This window comes from Xyrauchen texanus, chromosome 26 (assembly GCF_025860055.1).
Source record: "Xyrauchen texanus isolate HMW12.3.18 chromosome 26, RBS_HiC_50CHRs, whole genome shotgun sequence".
Lineage (NCBI taxonomy): Eukaryota > Metazoa > Chordata > Actinopteri > Cypriniformes > Catostomidae > Xyrauchen > Xyrauchen texanus.
The window spans coordinates 26,786,838-26,805,628 of record NC_068301.1 but is presented as its reverse complement, the minus strand read 5'-3'; the positions used below and the strand labels follow the sequence as shown (position 1 = coordinate 26,805,628).

Below are 18,791 nucleotides of genomic sequence, written 5' to 3'. Positions count from 1 at the left end.
TTACCATAAATATATTTTGACTCGTCCCTCCTTTACTTTAAAAAATGATGAATTCGCACTTAAAATGGAAGTGAATGGGGCCAGTTTATGTAAGGTTTAATGGAAGAATTGTGAAGCTTATAATTTTATAAAAGCACTTGCATTAAATGTTCTGTTAAAACGTATGTATTATTTGTGCTGTAAAGTTCGTAATTTCATAAATCCTAATTTTTGCGGGATTATAGGGTTTACAGCGTTATGTTGTCATGGCAAAGAAGTTGTAAAAGGAACTTTACACAGAAAAGGTTAGTTTAAGCCGTTTTATCACACTAAAATCATGTTAACATGCATATTGTTTATGTCTTGAGGTTATATTCTTGAAACAGTGAGTATTTTAAAGTTTACAAATTGGCCCCATTGACTCACTGTAACCTTGATTTTTGACTTTTTTAAAGAAAAGGAGGCACAAGTCAAATTTTTTTTTTTATGGTAGTCAACATTATGCCACAAATGCTTTCAATTGAATTTAACATGAACTAGCGTCAGCCAATGGAATTGCAAAAAATTATGTTAAATAGGGTTCTCTCACACTCTCCTTGTCTTTTATTGGTCAAACAAACAGATAGTCCCATGCCCAAGCTCACTGCATTAGTTGAGTCAGTGTTGTTGTGTCGAGCAGGGAAGCTCAATCAAACAGAGCAATGCTTTGATTATGCTATAGTGGCACAGTGATTACACTTTTCATGTAAATCAACCTCAGAATGGTATACTTATAGTGTTCTGTGCTGAGATAGGAGAAAGTATTATAACATTTAAAAAATACAGACTACAGCTTTAGATATTATTGCTCTGTTATGTTGTATCTTGCATGTTTCATATTCAGTTAGTGTAGATCCATCTGAAAATTTGACATGTATCACATTTTTTTTTACAGCCTATAAAAAACCCACCAACGGGAAAGAAGTATGTTAGATGTCCTTGCAATTGCCTGTTAATTTGTAAAGACACATCTAGGAGGATAGGATGCCCCCGGCCCAACTGGTAAGTGGTAACGGGGCACTTTTGTGGGTAGTTATGTTGTGGACATGTGTTATGGTAGCTGCAACACCATTATATCACAGCAAAAGTGCAGTACCATGAATGCTCAAACGAGCAGTGCTGTTTTAATTTACAGCTGATGAATTAGCACTTGGTGGTGTTAAAATATTTGTCATGGTTTTACAAAGCAGTCTAAACTTCTATAAACACCACCATGTTTCATTCACCATGTTTTTCTGCCTCAAAAGAAATATATTACATCAAGTTGTGAGCTTGCAGAGTATAGTTTTATGACTTAAATTTAAAACATTTAACAAATAATGGTGGGTTTTTAGATATTTTTAGGGGTTCATAAATTGTTTCAAAAATTGTTTCAAAAATTGTAGAAAGCTTACAATTGACATAATTGTTTTTATTGACCCCCAGCAGACGGATCATCAATCTAAGTCCAGTGATGGTTATCCCAGAGGAGCAGCCCACCCAGCCAGCTCTACCAGTCCAGCCCGAGGGCATGCGCGTGATCTGCGGCCACTGCGGAAACACATTCCTTGTACGGTCTTTATATTAATCGTTATATTAATAAAGTTTCTTCCAGGGTGTGCCCCTCTTAAAACTTTTGGTGTTAGTTCATTAAAGCATAGAAGAACTGTGAACTGTGAAGAGTTTTGTAGAACATGTTCTTAGTGTTTCTGTGATGCCCCCGGTGTGTAGGGCAGCGAAGATGAGTCATCCCAGACTGCCTCAGGCCGGGATATTGGTGTTTCCTTTGCTGTCTTCAAGGTCCTAATGCCCCTATCTACCACCCTTTGGGCAGACTGAACAAACTAAAAAACTAATCAGAAATAATGGTCACTCTTTACAGTAAGGTTCCATTAGTTAACTTTAGTATATATATATAATATCATTTTACAGTGTTTATTAATGTGTTAATGACAATTTATTAAAACACTAATGTTCATTGTTAGTTCATGTTCATAATGCATTAACTAATGATAAGGTATACAACGTTTAATTTGTAGGATGTATTAGTATATGTTGAAATTGACTTTGTTAAATGATGTAAAAGTATTGTTCATGTTAACTAAACTGTTTACTAATGTAAAAATACAACCTTATTGTAAAGTGTTACTGAGATAATCTACGTTTTGCTGCAGTTTTCTGTTGAAATTAACACTAAAGGCGCTACACCAGCTGTGCGTTTTATTAACTTTCACACAAATTGAGGGTATTAGGGCTACTTAGGGACACTTTTTTCGAAACACTTTTACTGTATTGCATCATTTGAAAAACAATACGTGTTAACATTTGTATTACAGACCCACCTACATTCCAACATGATTAGTTTGTGCTTTAGCTCACCTGATCGTGTGTTGTACTTTGGACTCAAGACTGAAGGTGCGTAGACACTGCCAGCGACAGCGACTCCATACCATTCATTTTCAATGAGAGCACAGCGACTTCCGGTGACACGAGCTGTCGCGACCGTTGGCGACTAGATATGGGCGTGTCCAACGACGCGACAAAGTTAAGACAAGTTCAACTTTATTCAAATGAAGAGCGACTAACGGAAGCGACAGCCAATAGGAGAGAAGACGGGAGAGCTCACGTGATCCTTCTCTCTCTCTCTCAGCTCCTGCAGTAAAGGAAAGATGGATGAAAGGCTAATTCTTGCTGTTAGAAATTTTCCAGTGCTCTATGATATGTCTCTTCCCACGTACAAGGACATTTTTAAGAAAAATACTGCGTGGAAAGGTGTATCTGAGATCGCGGGGATTTTATGGACCCAGACAGACTGGCATTTGCATTTTCGCTGCAGATAAACAGCCGCTATGGCAAACAGCATGCCTTGTTTCTCATTCATTTTTGATATAAAGGATTTTATGTACTGATTCCATTTATATTTAGTCTTTTACCTCCAAAATGTTTGTTTTTAGTGGCAAGAAAAGAGATTCGCTGTCAACAACAATGGAATGACATCCGTGAATGTTATTTATAATCGTTACTAGGCAACCAGTAGTGGGAACACCCACTAGCGACTTCACCGCCAGCCACTGGCGACCTGCAGCGACAAAGTCGCTGGCAGTGTGTACGCACCTTGAGCCTCAAGCCCAGCCAAGGATGCTCGGAGTGAATGTGAAGTGAAAATATCAGTTAGGTTTAGGCTAAAGTTTTAGGTTAGGGAGATATGTGTTTTACTCATTAAAACATCCGTCTAATATTCACTTTAAAAACCTTGTCTGGTTCCAACATAATTTCACTCCCTTTTGGTGCCCTCCACTGGACATTTCACTTGGAAACTGCAGCCAAATATACAATGAAGCATGTAATTTTAATTTGCAAAAATGGAAGCATTACGCATGATTCAAATGAACATAACTCTTTGTGGTCTACAGAGGCAAGATGCAGGAACTTCTTATGTCACACAAAATATGTGCCACATATTCTTGTGCAATGTTTTGGTGGAGAAGCCCTTTGTATAGTGTTAAATACACTAATTTACATTTCATTTTTTCCCCTCTTATACATTTTATTTGTACTGAAATCCTCATATACAAAAGATATTGCTAATTATCTTGAATAATTTATCAGTAGTCATTTAAAGTCAACATGAAGTCCTTTTCTAATTCAAATTCCTAGCCTTATGGTGAACAATTCAACGGTGGCAGTGCACAGCGTTATTCAAAGAAATTATTTTGTCTTCATAATCTTTTAGCAAAATGTAATCGTTTTGCTCCACCTCTGAAACAATGTTTCCTATTCGGCAGATGTCACAGCAGAGATACATCACATTACGGAAAATAAAATGGGTTGCAAACACTGTTTCATGTTGACTTTAATTTTAAATACCATGCACTGACCCGTGGAATCGCTTTGGTGTAGTTTAGTCAAATGAATTGACTTGTTGCTCTACCATGCTTTGTGTTTGCTTGGTATATAAGTAACTTCCTCTGTTTTCTGTCCACAGTGGATGGAGCTCCGATTCAATACACTGGCCAAATGCCCACACTGCAAAAAAATGTGAGTTGCAATAATTTTTCATATTCTCCACTCTTTGTATGTCAAAATTGCTGGCTCAAGATGGGGTTGACTGTCCCGAATCAGTCAGGGTTCTTGTCTGTAGCGACTTGAGCCTGTGTTGTCTCAACATGCCAACAGCTGAACTGTTGTTCCCGGGAGAAATATCATAAATCTAATTGTGTAATGTGCATTACTAGCTGTAGGTCAGGTTAGAGTTTTCCCTGGGAAGTGAAAATAAATAAACCGTTGCTAGTGGTACCGGTTAGAGAGGAATTTGCAATGTGATGCCAATCTGCCAGTCACCTGAGAGGCCACAGGGCCATCACAATGCAAATCATGCTGACATATTGGAACATGAGCACTACACACACTAGTGATGCTATGACAGAGAGTTATGGCAGAGGCAGCAGAGATGAAGCCTAGTGCCCTGAATCTTCTGAAGTAAATCACAATTTTAAAAAATCCACTTGGAAACCGAGCCTTTAAAGAGGCAGAGAAGGAGATAAAAGCAGGAGGAGATAAAGACTGTATGGTTTGTTGTGATTCCAAAAGAATGTTTCAAAATCCTGTACCAAGAGAGGCATGTGAAGGTTCATAGGAAGACTTAATGAGACTCAAACAACAAGAAGGCCATGTGACCCAGTGACTCAATCCTTTTGACTGCAAGCATGGGGGAGTGTTTCTTTAACCATGGCCACTTTTGGCCCTGTGGAGTTTTAGAAAATAGACTTAATGTTCACTCTCTCCAGAGTTAAAGGGATAGTTCACTCAAAAATGAAAGTTCTCTTATCATTTACTCACTTTCATGCCATCCCAGATGCATATTACTTTTCTTTCTTCTGCAGAACACAAATTAAGTTTTTTAGAAGAATATCTCAGCTCTCTTGGTCCATTCAGTGTAAGTGAATGGTGGCCAGAACTTTGAAGCTCCAAAGGCACACAATGACAGCATAAAAGTAATCCATTAGACTCCAGTGGTTTAATCAATGTCTTCAGAAGAGATATGATAGTGTGGGTGAGAAACAGATCTATATTTCAATCCTTTTTACTATAAATCTCCACTTTCACATTCTGAAGTGTTTTTGAACTATTAACTTAAATATTGATTTTGTGATTTTTGGAGCTTTTGGTGGTCTGGTCAAAATTCACTTGCATTGTATGAACCTATAGAGCTGACATATTCTTCTAAAAATCTGTGTTTGTGTTCTGCAGAAGAAAGAAAGTCATACGCATCTGGGATGGCATAAAGGTGAGTAAATGATAGGAGAATTTTTGGGTGAAGTATCCCTTTAAATGTTTCCACTAATAGCATCCAACTGTATATAAATGTATCACTGGAGAATTCTGTCATTTTGGTCTTTTTTCTGAAATATCATGAACATTTCTATATCACAAATGTTGTATTATGTTTAACAACATTTTGTGGTGGTGGAAATGAATGAAATGGCTTATTACTTTTGTCTTACTAAATCCATTTTCATGGCTAGCTTTGTATGTATCCTAAATACACACAATTAAAAAGTATGCACAATTTGCACACAATTTTATGTTCATGAGTAATATTTAAGAAATATGAAACTGTAATTCCAGACACTGTTATTCCTTTGATAACCAAGTATGATCGTTTTGATGAAAATGTATTAATAACAAAACTGTTTGTTGAGATAGATATGATACCATGAAATTTGTGTAAAATATTATATAAATAATTTTTACACAATAAATATTGAACTGGTTCATGACTTGTTCAATGAACTTGTTGTTTAGATTATCATAGCTTTGAAATGTAATATTATTTTTATGATGAAGTTTCTTATTTTAAAGGATCATGACATGAAGAATAAAATTCTAAAATGTCCTTGAAGTTTCAGAACTCAAAACTTCCTCCTCACTGAGAAAAGAGCATTTTTGTGTAGTCCAAGCTACCAAAACAACTTGTTCTGTACTTCCTCCACATTGTGATGTCACACTGTGGTAGACATTTGCATCTGACTGCCTCCACAACAGTACATCAGTGCCTACTTTACCTTTAATTACTCCCATAGCTCGCCCAGTAGCGTTGAGCAGTGAGATGGCAAAGAGAGAGAGCAGGTCAGTCAAGAACAGACAGCCAATCATAACAGTGGGCGTTTGCTGTGAAGTCTTAAAGAAACAGCAGCAGCACCAAAACCAAGCGTTTCTGACAGGTTCAGTATGAGGGTACAATATGATCATGTTTACAAATATATGACTGTTTTTTGTGAACAAAACTTTACTAATAACATAAGTGAACATCATGCAACATATTAAAATAATAAAAAAGGCATGTCATGAATTTGTATTATTTTTTTTTTTTATTTATACATACAAGATATTTCAAAAGCAGCAAAAATAAATTATGAAAGCATGGTAAAATATTTCCAACATAACAAAAAGATTTTAAAAAAATTACAAAGGGCTCTGTGTTCCCTTTCAGCTGTGCTTAACCAAGAGAGATTGGTTTTATCGTTTGAGGGGATTGGTAGCTTCATCTTAGCCCAGCTTGCAAGTGTAATAATACCTGTTAAGTTATTTGCAAATCCATGTAATGAGGCCATTATACCTGTGTAAATAGAGATGGTTGCTGCCCAATAGAGTGGTAAAGCCAGCAGTAAATCACAGGTTTTATGCTAAAGAGCATTGACAGCCTTACCAGGTATGTAATCTTTGTTTTCAGATCCTCTGTAGGCAGTGCCCTACCCAGAAGACGCTGCTGTGCCTACATTACAGTAGGAATGATCTGCATTTTCATTGGTGTTGGTTTAACGGTGAGTATTCATCATGGTTATATTTCCATCCAATTATTTGTATGTCCATTTTGACAATGCGCATAAGAAATCTTATTGTCAGAAAATAATTTTGCACTAAATTCGACACCTATAACAAGTAGAGGAATATCATATTAGAAAATACAATACAAATATTAAAAAATTATCTAGGTTGAATGCAAGTAAATTTGCACACTAACCTTGTCTATGCAAAATTTTTCAACTGTTGACATTTAAAGTCAGTAAACCCTGTCACTTTCCCATGATATGCACATGGGAACCAGAAAGGGAGTCGCTGTATGTTGGTAACTTATATACCAGAAGTTCCACTGTCTAGAAAATAAGTTCCATTGCTGAACGTATGAATGAAACTTTACAGTTTAACAGAGGTGGGTAGAGTAGCCAAAAACTGTACTCAAGTAAAAGTAATAACAAAAATAATTACTTGAGTAAGTAAGAAAGTATCCAATTAAAAGAGTACTAAAGTAGTGAGTAACTCGTTACTTTCACAAATGACATAATAGACGTTAACTCCCCAATATTCCATTACATAATACACATTTATGTATTGGAAATTCTGTCATCATTCACCATCATGTTGTTCCAATTCACTATTTACTTTCAGTGAATGTTTATATACATATATAAATATTTATATATATATATATTAGGGCTGTCGATTTAACGCGTTTAATTTAACAAAAATTAACTAATTAATCGCAATGCTTTCCTGAGAAATTCCTGAGAAATGCAAGCGTGTAGTACCACCTGTTTACTCCAGAGGGCAGTAAGTGAAATTTCAGCTGTATGAGCAACACACAGTTTATTACATTGAATAAAACATGAACAACCCTTCAGCGGACACACATCACAAATATGCCTTACGTTCTTGCGTTCAAAACACTTGGAGTGCTAATGCAAACTAAGGGATCTCAAGATGTTTAAAGATTGAGTTTTAAACTATATTTAACTTGACACAGTGACCTAAACATTTTATTTTTATGACGCAACACACTCGAGACGCAACGCAAGCATATCTGATGCTTGCGTTGGTCTTTACCTCACAAATATTTAATTACCAACAAGGTTAAGGAGGTGTCCTTTAAACTGTTACACCGTTTTCTTGCAAAGTTATTATATACATAAGTGTAAATTTATGTCTATAATGCCCCTATATGCACTTTTTTGTAAAGACTTGAAATATAATTTAAATACTCTTTGTACCTCCAACAACTCCAAAGCATTGAAAACCATTGCAATATGTAATGAATATAATGTCTTGGCATTATTGTAAAATATATCTGTAGTATTGTGTACTATGTATACCCCTGGCTTGTTTCTAAAAAAAAAAGAAAAAATGTCTGACGCAGGTGTACATTGGGGGTCCTTAAACAAGCTCTCATAATAAATCTCCAACTGATTGACAAATTCCCTTGTGAAATGGATTGTTGTGAACTGTATGCCAATGATTGACTTATGATCAATAATATGAGAGTAAACAATACATTGTATTCTAAAGCCACTTTTTGTATTGTCTTATTAATGATTAACTCTTCTGTCACAAGAATGTAATGCATTTTGATTATCTGAATATGTTGTATTTTATATATATATATATATATATATATATATATATATATATATATATATATATATATACATTTTAATATTTAAAGATAACTATGTATAATTATTTCATCATTATATATTGAATTATTGTTATATAAGGGGCTTTCTCAGCAAATATCTGGATATGCGATATCGTGATTAATTAATCGGGACACCATGTAATTAATTCGATTAAAAGTTGTAATCGATTGACAGCCCTAATATATATATATATTCAAAGTGAATAGTGACCGAGACTGTCAGTCCCTATCATTGTGTTCCACATAATACAAAGCATCACACTGGTTTGCAACAACATGAGTGTAGAGTAATGATGACAGATTTTTAAATTATGGCTGAGCTATCACTTTAAAGAAATAGTATGACTTTCTTCTGCAGAACAAAAATTAAGATTTTTAGAAGATTATTTTAGCTCTGTAGGCCCAAAAAGCACATAAAGGCAGTATAAAAGTAATCCATAAGACTACAGTGTTTAAATCCATATCTTCATAAGTGATATGAAAGGTGTGGGTGAGAAACAGATCAATATTTGTCCTTTTTTGCTAGACAACAGGAGGTGATATGCAGAGAAGAATGTGAATCTCCAAAAACACAAGAATAATGTGGAAGTGATTTGTTTCTCTGTTTCTCATCCACACCTTTCACATCACTTCTGAAGATACTGATTTAACCACTAGAGTCTTATGGATTACTTTTATGATGACTTATATTTGTTTGTTTAGCTTTAAAATGTTGCCACCCATTCAATTGCATTGTATGGATCTACAGAGCTGAGAAATTCTTCTAAAAATCTTCATTTTAGTTCAGCAAATGAAAGAAAGACATACACATCTGGGGTTTCATGAGGGTGAGTAAATAATGAGAACTGTAATTTTTGGGTGAACTATCCCATTAATGGCTTTTGTCAGGTCTGGATGAATTTCTCAATAACAAGAAAGGTTTGGAAACATTTCTTGTAATTATTACTGTGAAAATGTCCCACAAGGACTTTATATATATAATGCTGAAATATAAACCAAAGCAAGATCATGCTTCATTAAAGCCTTTCACTATTTCATAGCTTTTAAAGTCCTGTGTGGATTCTTATTTCAGTGTAGTTACAGTTTTTAGTGTCGTAAATATTTAGATAATTAATTCTGTACAGCAATACCACCGCTCTCTAAATGCAGAGTACGCAGCCTACGTAGGGCACAAACCCTGATCGTGGAACACTTGTGTGTCTGAAACTTCCCCTATCCACTAAATAGTGCACTATTTCGAGTGTCTGATATTTTGTAGGTGTGTCTGAATTCTGAGTGAGCCACTCGTTCCCTGCTATTGTTCACTCATTCATACCAACAATGCACTCTAATTTCAAGTGTACATTTGATGTACACTCGATGATGGTTAATTTCCCACAATCCACCACAGGGAATATGTACAAGCTGGAAGTTTACTGCTTCCATCTCTACAGCAATGTTTTATTTCATTCTTAATGTAGTAAATTACTTTTTGTCAAATCATTACTTGATTAACATAATAACATTTAGAGACAAAACATACAGATACATTTTAAAATGTACTCTTTATATTAACACACTGTATATATAAAAAATTACGAACAGAATGATGATTTATTGTATTAATATATTATTTATTAAGTATAACAAGTAAGTAAAATTTTATATGTGACGTTTTTGCACCATGATTGCCTCGTGCCCGCACATCTCACACGCTCACCAAGGGCACCTCACTGTGCACGCGCAGAAATGCTGTCTATTTGCGCTCCAGTTGTCGATCATGCGAATGGCAGTGATTTACAGTTAACTTGGATGTTTACATGGATTTATACAGTTAATCCACCTGAAGTAGCTGCGATAGTTTCCAGTGCCCCCGCAAGGGCGCAGAGTAAATGCATAAATACTGCTTATGACATGCTGGCCGTGGGACAAAGCACACTGATATATTGCTGCACCGATTTAAATACTTATACTTATATCACTATAAATTATCCTCCCTGCTCATTAGGTGGTGATATGCATGAAGAATGCAATTTACCAAAAACAAAAGAAGAATGTGAATGTAAAAGTGGAGATTGATAGTAAAAAATGACTTAAATAGTGATCTTTTTCTCACCCACACCTATCATAATGCTTCTAAAGAAATATATTTGACCTCTGGAGTCTTATAATGTTTAAGCTGCATTTATGTGCTTTTTGTAGCTCCAAAGTTCTGGTCACCATTCACTTACATTGTGAGGATAGTTGACCAAAATGTTTTAATTCTGATAATCTTCACATCTTTTTGCCATATAATGAAACCAAATAGTGACTCCAGGCTGTCAAGCTCCATAAAGGATAGAAACACTGAAAATCATGAAAAAGTTTGCTAAATCCATGACATTAACAAGTCACTTTTCACTTTTATTATATGACATAAAGTAAGTCCTACTGGTTTGGATCCACATAAGTGGAATAAATAATGGTCAAATGGGTGACAATTTTTACATTTTTTTAACTTGAATTTAAATTAACTTTATAATAATATATATATACATATATATATATATATATATATATATATATATATATATATATATATATATATATATATATATATATATATTACATTTTTGTCTATTTTAGGACCATTAACTTAAATTTAACTTCAACTTAATTTCCCCCTTAACTGTTCTCACCAGATCTTTTGTGTGTTTCCTCACAGGTGGGCACTCAGGACTTCGCCAGGCGCTATCATGCTACTTATGTGTCCTGGGCCTTTGCATATCTCCTTGGTCTTATCTGTCTGGTACGGGCCTGCTACTGGGGAGCTATTAAAGTCAGTTATCCAGAGAACACCTTTGCATAGACAAAGATTTGTCCATCTTTCAAAGAGTCCATTTAGTATTTGATTAATCCTGATTTAAACAAGCTAACAGCTGGATGCCCATTCATCTTACAAGAGCCAGAATTTACTTCAAAAGAATTAGTTATTGATTGGCTCTGATACTTCTCTAACTGATATGAACTTTATGATGACTAGAGAAAATAAAGTGAAACAAGTGATTCTAAAATTAGATTTAATAATAATAATAATTTTAATAATCCATTCTTCTTTTTGTTACACCTCTTGGATTTGTCTTGAAGTTGTCATGGTGGGTGGACATATTTTAAGTACTGCATTTTGTTATAAACTTGACCAAATGAGATGATCTTTTATGAACAGTTTGCCCATTGCACTACGATTTTATGCAATTATTCTGTTCTGTTGCTGCTAGTTACCACAACTGTAACGAGATGAGAGATGTTATGTCTTAAGAAAGCCTGCCATCACCAATGGTGGCACTGTCTGTCATATGAAATGTTCAGATATATTTAACTCTTCTTACAATCCTGTGCCAACATTTTTGTTTCAGTGTCTGTTAGGGGAGGTCCGAATCCGAATTTCGGATTAAATTTAGCAGTATTTTAAAATCCATTTTGGCTGCTGAAACTCACTGTGAGCAATAATCATATGTTTTTGTGGCTTTAAAAGTAAAAAAGAAGCATGTACAGGGTCACTGTTCCTCTTAATGAAATTTAAAGGAATAGTTCGTAAAGGAAAATTCTATCAATTAAATTCTGTCATTCCATGCTCATTAATTTTCTTTCTTCCATGGAACACAAAAGGAGATGTTTAGTAGAATGTTCACTCTGCTTTTTTCCATATAATGGCAGTGAATAGTGACTAGGGGGTAACAAGCTCCAAAAAGGACGAAAAGCACCATACCATTAAGTCTTCTGAAGCCTTATGATAGCTGTATGTGAGGAATAGAATGAAGTGTTTGATATTTCACTATGGTCAGTGAAACCCATGGTCAACATTCACAAAAAATAAAAGTAGCTTAAACATTCTGCTGAACGTGGCCTACAGAAGAAAGTAAGTAATACAGGTTTGGAAGGACATAAAGTTGAATGAACAATAACAGAATTATCTTATTATAATTTTTTTATTTTTTTTGGTGAACTATCCTTTTGACACATGCTGAATGGATGTTAATTACATGTGCATGATTTTACTTGGATTATTTTGTACTCAACAGTATTTTATTAGTCTGTTACTGAAAGGGCACAGTGGAAGTGCTACGCCATTTGTGTCTAGTGCTTCTTCCTGTGTGTAGAATGTAAAAGCCTCACTGCTAGCTTCCTCATTCCAAAACTCTGTAAAAACCTTGCTAGTATTGCTGTAGCTTACATTTACAGTAGTTCTGTATTTTGTCAAGACAATTGGAAATAAACTTGTTCTGAATGTGACAAGCCAGTAAACGTTTTGTACATAGGCAACTCAGCACACAAAGTCTGCTTCAAGTTGTAATATGGCTTGGTTTTTTTGTTTTTTCAAACAACAATAATTTCTCAATAAAACTGAAAACTACTAACCCTATGACAGTCAGATGCTTCATGCTTGCTTGACTTTAATCAGAATTTTAATGAATATCTTTCATTGTTTTGTATATCTAGTGAAAATCCTTCTTTTGTAAATTTTTCTAATGTAATACAAATTTATTTCAATACAAATTGTATTATCAGCATAACAATTTGAGTACAAAAGTAGTATTTGGGATGTCCCCCTTTTGATTTAATGTCATGGACACCACAATTTTGTGCAAAACCTTGTGATCCATGTTGTCAAGTATGATTTGAGAATGTTTCACACTAGAATGATCCTGTGTGCTTCAATGGAACAATGAAATCTGACCTTTTGTATAAAGATGTTAACATGCATCGATTTGAAAAAATTGCGTACATTTGATTCGTGATATAGCAATAATGACGATTCTTAAACACAGTATTTCTTCTTTATTTTACATCATAATGCTCTTTGTTTTCAAAATCCATTTACCGTTGATTTTGAATTAGATTGTCAATATGAATTTGGACCCCACTCTCACAATAGCCTCATTATTTCTTTTCATTCATTACAATGTGTCATTTGATCTTTTTATCTCATAATTATGACTGTTTATCTTTACATTTTGAATTTAATTCCATAATTGTTTATTTAGCATCTCATAATTTTGACTTAATATCATAAACACGATTTTTTTTGCAAATAATTATGACTTTTTTTTCTCATAATTTTGACAGTATCATTAACATTACTTTTTATCTCATAATTATTCATTTTTTCATAATTATGACTATGTATCTTATAATTTTGACTTTTTATTTTAACATAATGACTATCTCATAATTTTGATTTAACAAAGCACGAATATTTGTACATGATGTAAATGGGCCAAAGCACTAGGATGTTGTATCATTATGATCAAGAAAAAATGAAAAATCAAGAAAGATTCTTTTTCCATGACATTTTTTTCAGCACAAATCAGCATAATTTAAATTCAGTACAACACATACTACTATGATGTGTAAGGGTGGTTGACGCATAATGTGTCAATAGCTTTTGTTTAATCGACATTAAGATTCTAGGTTAAAATGTAAACAAATTTATATGGGAAAGGGTATATCTTAAGTCATATAGCTGGTTACTATTTATTTTACCCTTTAGCCTTCACTATTTCATTTTTAAATTGTCCTCTGGTGTGACAAATAAAATTTTAAAACTATTCCATACTGACAGTGTCAATATGTAATGACCAATTTCTAGTGCTTGATATCATGAGATCCTGATCCTTGTTCATCCACAGGATGGCAGTGTTGATACTTGAAAGGTAGAAACACACAGCCCTCTGTGAGTCATCTGGCTCTGGAAAATAGTCTAGCACAATCAGTCCTCTCTCATTGGACCAAGAAAATCATTCACGTGCTGTTCAAATACCATATGACATGTACAGAAAGAAAGAAAAAACCCTAAACCTCACGGTAGGTTAAATTAAGTACATGCCATTTGCTTAGAAAGATAAATAACCCAAATATGTATCATAAAAATGGTGGTTGGACACATTTAATGTCATATTTTTATTCAGAGATGACAAACTACAAAATAACATAAGAATATATTTTCAAAATAATGGTTAATATTATTATGAGTAAGAGACACAGTCCTGTTCTATAGACAAACAGTACATAATATGACAGTACACATCATTGTAATGTCATGTCAAAGATGAACAAATAGCTTATGTATCTCTGATTAAAACATTTGGAACTATTGGTGTCAGAGTGCTATCAGATCTCATTGCTTTATTTGATATAATCTAAAGTTTACACTATTCATATAGAGCTAATAATGTAACAACATTGAAATAATGGACAACAAGTACTAGTCACTATGACTACACAGCAAATATGAACACAAGTGGTCACTTCCTGATGACAGAAGGATACAGATATCAATCTTGGCATGTGTGGTCCATGTAATTTCTGGCATCACCTAAAGTAAATAGAGTTGACAAGTTCTAGTTGTTGTTGAGGACCCACCATGATGCTGTAGAAAGAAGCAGAACAACATTTAATAGAGATTGAATGTATGTGAAATCTTACTACTGTGCCAGCTTTTGGTTTTGCCATCAGAGAGAATTTGTAGTTCACCTGGAACCAGCATTGTCGTCATAATCTCTGGTGTCTCTAAGAAATCCACGTTGCCTCTCTGGAAGGTTTTGCTGTAATTGGTCTGGAGATGACTACAGACAGAAAAAAATGCTTGCACTTTAATGTGAAACAATGACATAAAGTTGAAGTGATTAGCATGTGTTCCATTAGCATAACAACACGATCAAACGAGAATACGACATGATCCTACCGTAGGTTCACGTTCCCAGAAATCAATCCAATTCAGCTGAATTGCATGAGACAGTTTTGCATTTTGCAATTCATACATCACTGTAATTCTCCACTGACAGTTGGGATTTGGGTTTGGGTTATGTGTAGGGTTAATTAAATGTGCATTCCTGTTCACTGTATTACTAGGGTTGTCGATCGATTAAAATGTAATCTGATTAATTGATAACACAGTTACTCACATACATTATAATTTGCTGAGAAAGGCTCCTCTCGTTGAATTGCTCCAGTAATATTAAAATATGTACTTTTATTACAGATACAGTTCAGGAGGCATGATTACGGAGATAACGTTTCTTAAAGCATCATTTTTAATATAATAAATCGCACTAAAATAACATGTTAAATTGACAGCACTATTTTCAACTACAAATACAACTCGCTTTTGGCACCACTCTGTGGCCATTTCACCAAGAAACTGGAGATCACACATGCACATTCGTTCAACAACACTTCCAGATTTGGCCACTGGGGGCAGTGGTTAGAATTTCGGTAAACACAGACCAATTTCAGCGGCAAACCTTTCTATCTACTGCTGCCGAATTCACTGTCTGATCAGTCTGTTGCATCACTAAATGGAATAAAAGTTACTTACTTTTTCCACACATTGCTTTGCTCCCAGAATTCGTACAGTATGAAGCGGGATTCATTGGCAAGCCTCTGAACTGCAACACTGCCAATAGAGCATAGCCAGTGAAAAATTACTATCAATGTCTAGTTAAAATCCCTTACAATTCCTCCCTACCATTTAATACAGTGATGCTATCAATTGGTAATATCACAGTGCATTGACATATCTTATGGTACTGAAGGTTCTTAAAAGACTACCATGTTTTTGCCATGGTGCATGCCCCAAAAAACATAGTACTAGCATGGTACAATGACCCAAAAACTATTGTACTACCATGGTTCCTTATGTTACATTTTATGTTAGCTACTACCTAATTCAAATATTCCAAAGTCATCAAACAAAATGTGTGTGAAAGGTTGAAAAAATGAGTCAGTCATTTGAGCTGTAGAGCTTGAAGCATGTCATTTACAACAGTATCTAATAGCCTAAGCAAAAACTCTTCATCCAAGCATTCCAGTTGGCCAATTAGTAAAGATTTAAAGATAAAACCAAAGGAGAGGGCCTCCTCCAGTGCTTTAAAAAAGTACACAATGTCCCAGAGAAATGTGGTGTTAACTAATGCGATGACACATCAGTTTAAAAAGTCAAACCTGGACTGATGGCTTGTAAACACACGGCAGCATCCTCCCAGCATGCCACTCATACACAGAGCACTGTAAGCTCTATGACGTTACATAGGCTAAGCCATGTGAACAATTGGATATCTTATCTTACATATTTCTAAGCTTGGAACAGTATAATTGGGGTGTAATGGTAATAATTATGGGTATCATTGTTTTATAAGAGATTACTCATGCAGAAAACTATGAGGATTCCTGGTGTGAGAAAAAATGTGCTTCCATCTATGAACTGAAACAATCGATTAAATGATTTCAACCACATGGATGAGAATACTGATTGCTTGATTTACCAAATGAGGAGAAGTGGCCCACACTGACCCTTCATATATAAAGCTACCCAGGGCTTAAAGGAACAGTTCAACCAAAAATGAAATTTCTTTCATTATTTCATCAACCTCATGCCATCCCAGATGTGTATGGCTTTCTTTCTTCTGCTGAACACAAACAAAGATTTTTAGAAGAATATCTCATCTCTTTAGCTTCATACAATGCAAGTGAATGGTGATCAGGCCTTTGAAGGTTCAAAAAGCACATAAAGGCAGTATAAAAGTAATCCATATGACTCCAATTGTGAAATCCATATCTTCAGAAGTGATATGATAAGTGGGAGTGAGAAACAGTTTTTTCCCATAAATCTTCACCTTTCACTTTCACATTCTTCTTCTTTTGTTTTTTGATGATTCACATTCTTTGTGCATATTGCGATCTGCTGGACAGAAGTAGATGGCGATATGATAGGAGAATTTATAGAAAAAAAGGACTTAAATATTGATCTGTTTCTCACCCACACTTATCATATAGCTTCTGAAGATATGGATTTAACCACTGGAGTTGGATGGTTTACTTTTATGCTGCCTTTATGTGATTTGTGGCGCTTCAAATTCCTAGTAACCATTCACTTGCATTGTCTGGATCTACAGAGCTGAAAATTTGTGTTTAGCAGAAGAAAGAAAGTCATTCACATCTGGGATGGCATGAGTGTGAATAAATGATGAGAGAATTAACATTTTTGGGTGAACTATCCCTTTAAAATTAGATTTTGGAAGTGAGAAAACTCAAGATCCAATGGCAAGAAAGCAGAAATAATAACATTAATTTAAATTAAATGCATGCATATATGCAAAGATATATATGCATCATAAAGTTGACTAGGGGTAGAAATCAGTGGGGACCTAGCAATATTACACTGATATATGTGGAACAATGTCACTAACATTGCAATTTCTTTAGTGTAGTTATTTAAAACTGTTATATATTGCGACCTTTTACACAATTTTTTCTAGTTCATCTGTGCTGGACTTCAGAGCTTTGTGCAATTATATATTCTATATTCTCACACACTTGCTCTCAGTAGTAGTCAATTTTCCCAAAAAAATATTCATGCAAAATGTATTTAATCTATTCATACTACTCATTCTGGTTTGGAACAACATGAGTGTGAGTAAAGGATGCAAGAATTTTTATATTTCGGTAGACTATACCGAAATATATACTATACTTTTTTCACTCACTAAAAAGAGCCAAGAATGTGTGCATTGGAACCAACAAAACTTGGACTGGAGTATACACACATGAAATGGATTGGATTACCAAACAAACTGTCAATCATTTAATTTCTTGTTTGAATCAAAGGAGGTGTAATTCAAGTACAGATCGGCCAATTCAATCCCTCTGTACAGCACAAAGCTTCACGCAGATCCAGTGGTGATGTGAACTCACTGGAGGCAGCCGGTCTGGACACTGGCGCAGTCGATATACTGCCTGAGAGCCAGACGAAACTCCTCCACCTCCTCTTCCAGAACGGAGAGCTGCCTCTGTACGATCAGAATGTGCTAGAAAAGAGGTCAAAGGAGAGAGCAGGACATCAGAGATCAGCAGCCAGAAATGATGTTACATAAAGGATTCAGGACCATGCGTTATTTATAAAAGAGTACCAAATTGTTTCTGGACCAGTTTTCTAAGAAATTAACATACAGTGCAAGAAACATGTGCTTCTGATTATGTGGTAACATCTAAATTAATTGGTTTTATTAGGTTAAAAAAAAATTAATGACTCGACTGAATCAACCTGACTTCATTAGTAGCACCAACCTAAGCCCATATTATTTATTTTCTTCGATGGAACACAAAAGGAGGGAGAATATTTATGCTGCTCTTTTCCATACATTTGAGAGTAAATAGGAATGGGACAGATGTGTTGAGCTCCAAAAATAATACAATAGCACCAAAGATTTAGTTCATATCACTTGTAGTATATTACAAGTCTTCTGAAGCCACACAATATTTTGAGGAACAGAATAAAAAATTTTATTCACTGAAACTCTCAAAT

At 34.7% G+C, this 18,791-nt stretch overlaps 2 protein-coding genes across 3 annotated transcripts in view; one reads left to right on the top strand and one right to left on the bottom strand.

The window, feature by feature from the left end:
* LOC127619911 (type 2 phosphatidylinositol 4,5-bisphosphate 4-phosphatase) overlaps positions 1 to 12,854 on the top strand; it is a 31,059-nt gene extending 18,205 nt beyond the window's left edge. Inside the window, exons 3-8 of one of the 2 annotated variants that reach the window (XM_052092942.1) lie at positions 914 to 1,020; positions 1,444 to 1,567; positions 1,729 to 1,797; positions 3,983 to 4,035; positions 6,731 to 6,821; positions 11,154 to 12,854. In XM_052092942.1, the coding sequence (XP_051948902.1) occupies positions 914 to 1,020; positions 1,444 to 1,567; positions 1,729 to 1,797; positions 3,983 to 4,035; positions 6,731 to 6,821; positions 11,154 to 11,297 (588 nt within the window). In that variant the 3' untranslated portion in view covers positions 11,298 to 12,854. The remainder of the gene's footprint in view (positions 1 to 913; positions 1,021 to 1,443; positions 1,568 to 1,728; positions 1,798 to 3,982; positions 4,036 to 6,730; positions 6,822 to 11,153) is intronic. The other variant, XM_052092943.1, reaches the window with a different exon arrangement.
* A 1,544-nt stretch (positions 12,855 to 14,398) lies between these two features.
* The window catches only part of LOC127619905 (N-terminal EF-hand calcium-binding protein 1-like), a 66,012-nt gene continuing 61,619 nt past the window's right edge, over positions 14,399 to 18,791 (bottom strand). Inside the window, exons 10-13 of the mRNA XM_052092937.1 lie at positions 18,182 to 18,294; positions 15,807 to 15,884; positions 14,963 to 15,054; positions 14,399 to 14,858 (exon numbers count right to left, since the gene is read on the bottom strand). Coding sequence (XP_051948897.1) covers positions 14,830 to 14,858; positions 14,963 to 15,054; positions 15,807 to 15,884; positions 18,182 to 18,294 — 312 coding nt within the window. The 3' untranslated portion in view covers positions 14,399 to 14,829. The remainder of the gene's footprint in view (positions 14,859 to 14,962; positions 15,055 to 15,806; positions 15,885 to 18,181; positions 18,295 to 18,791) is intronic.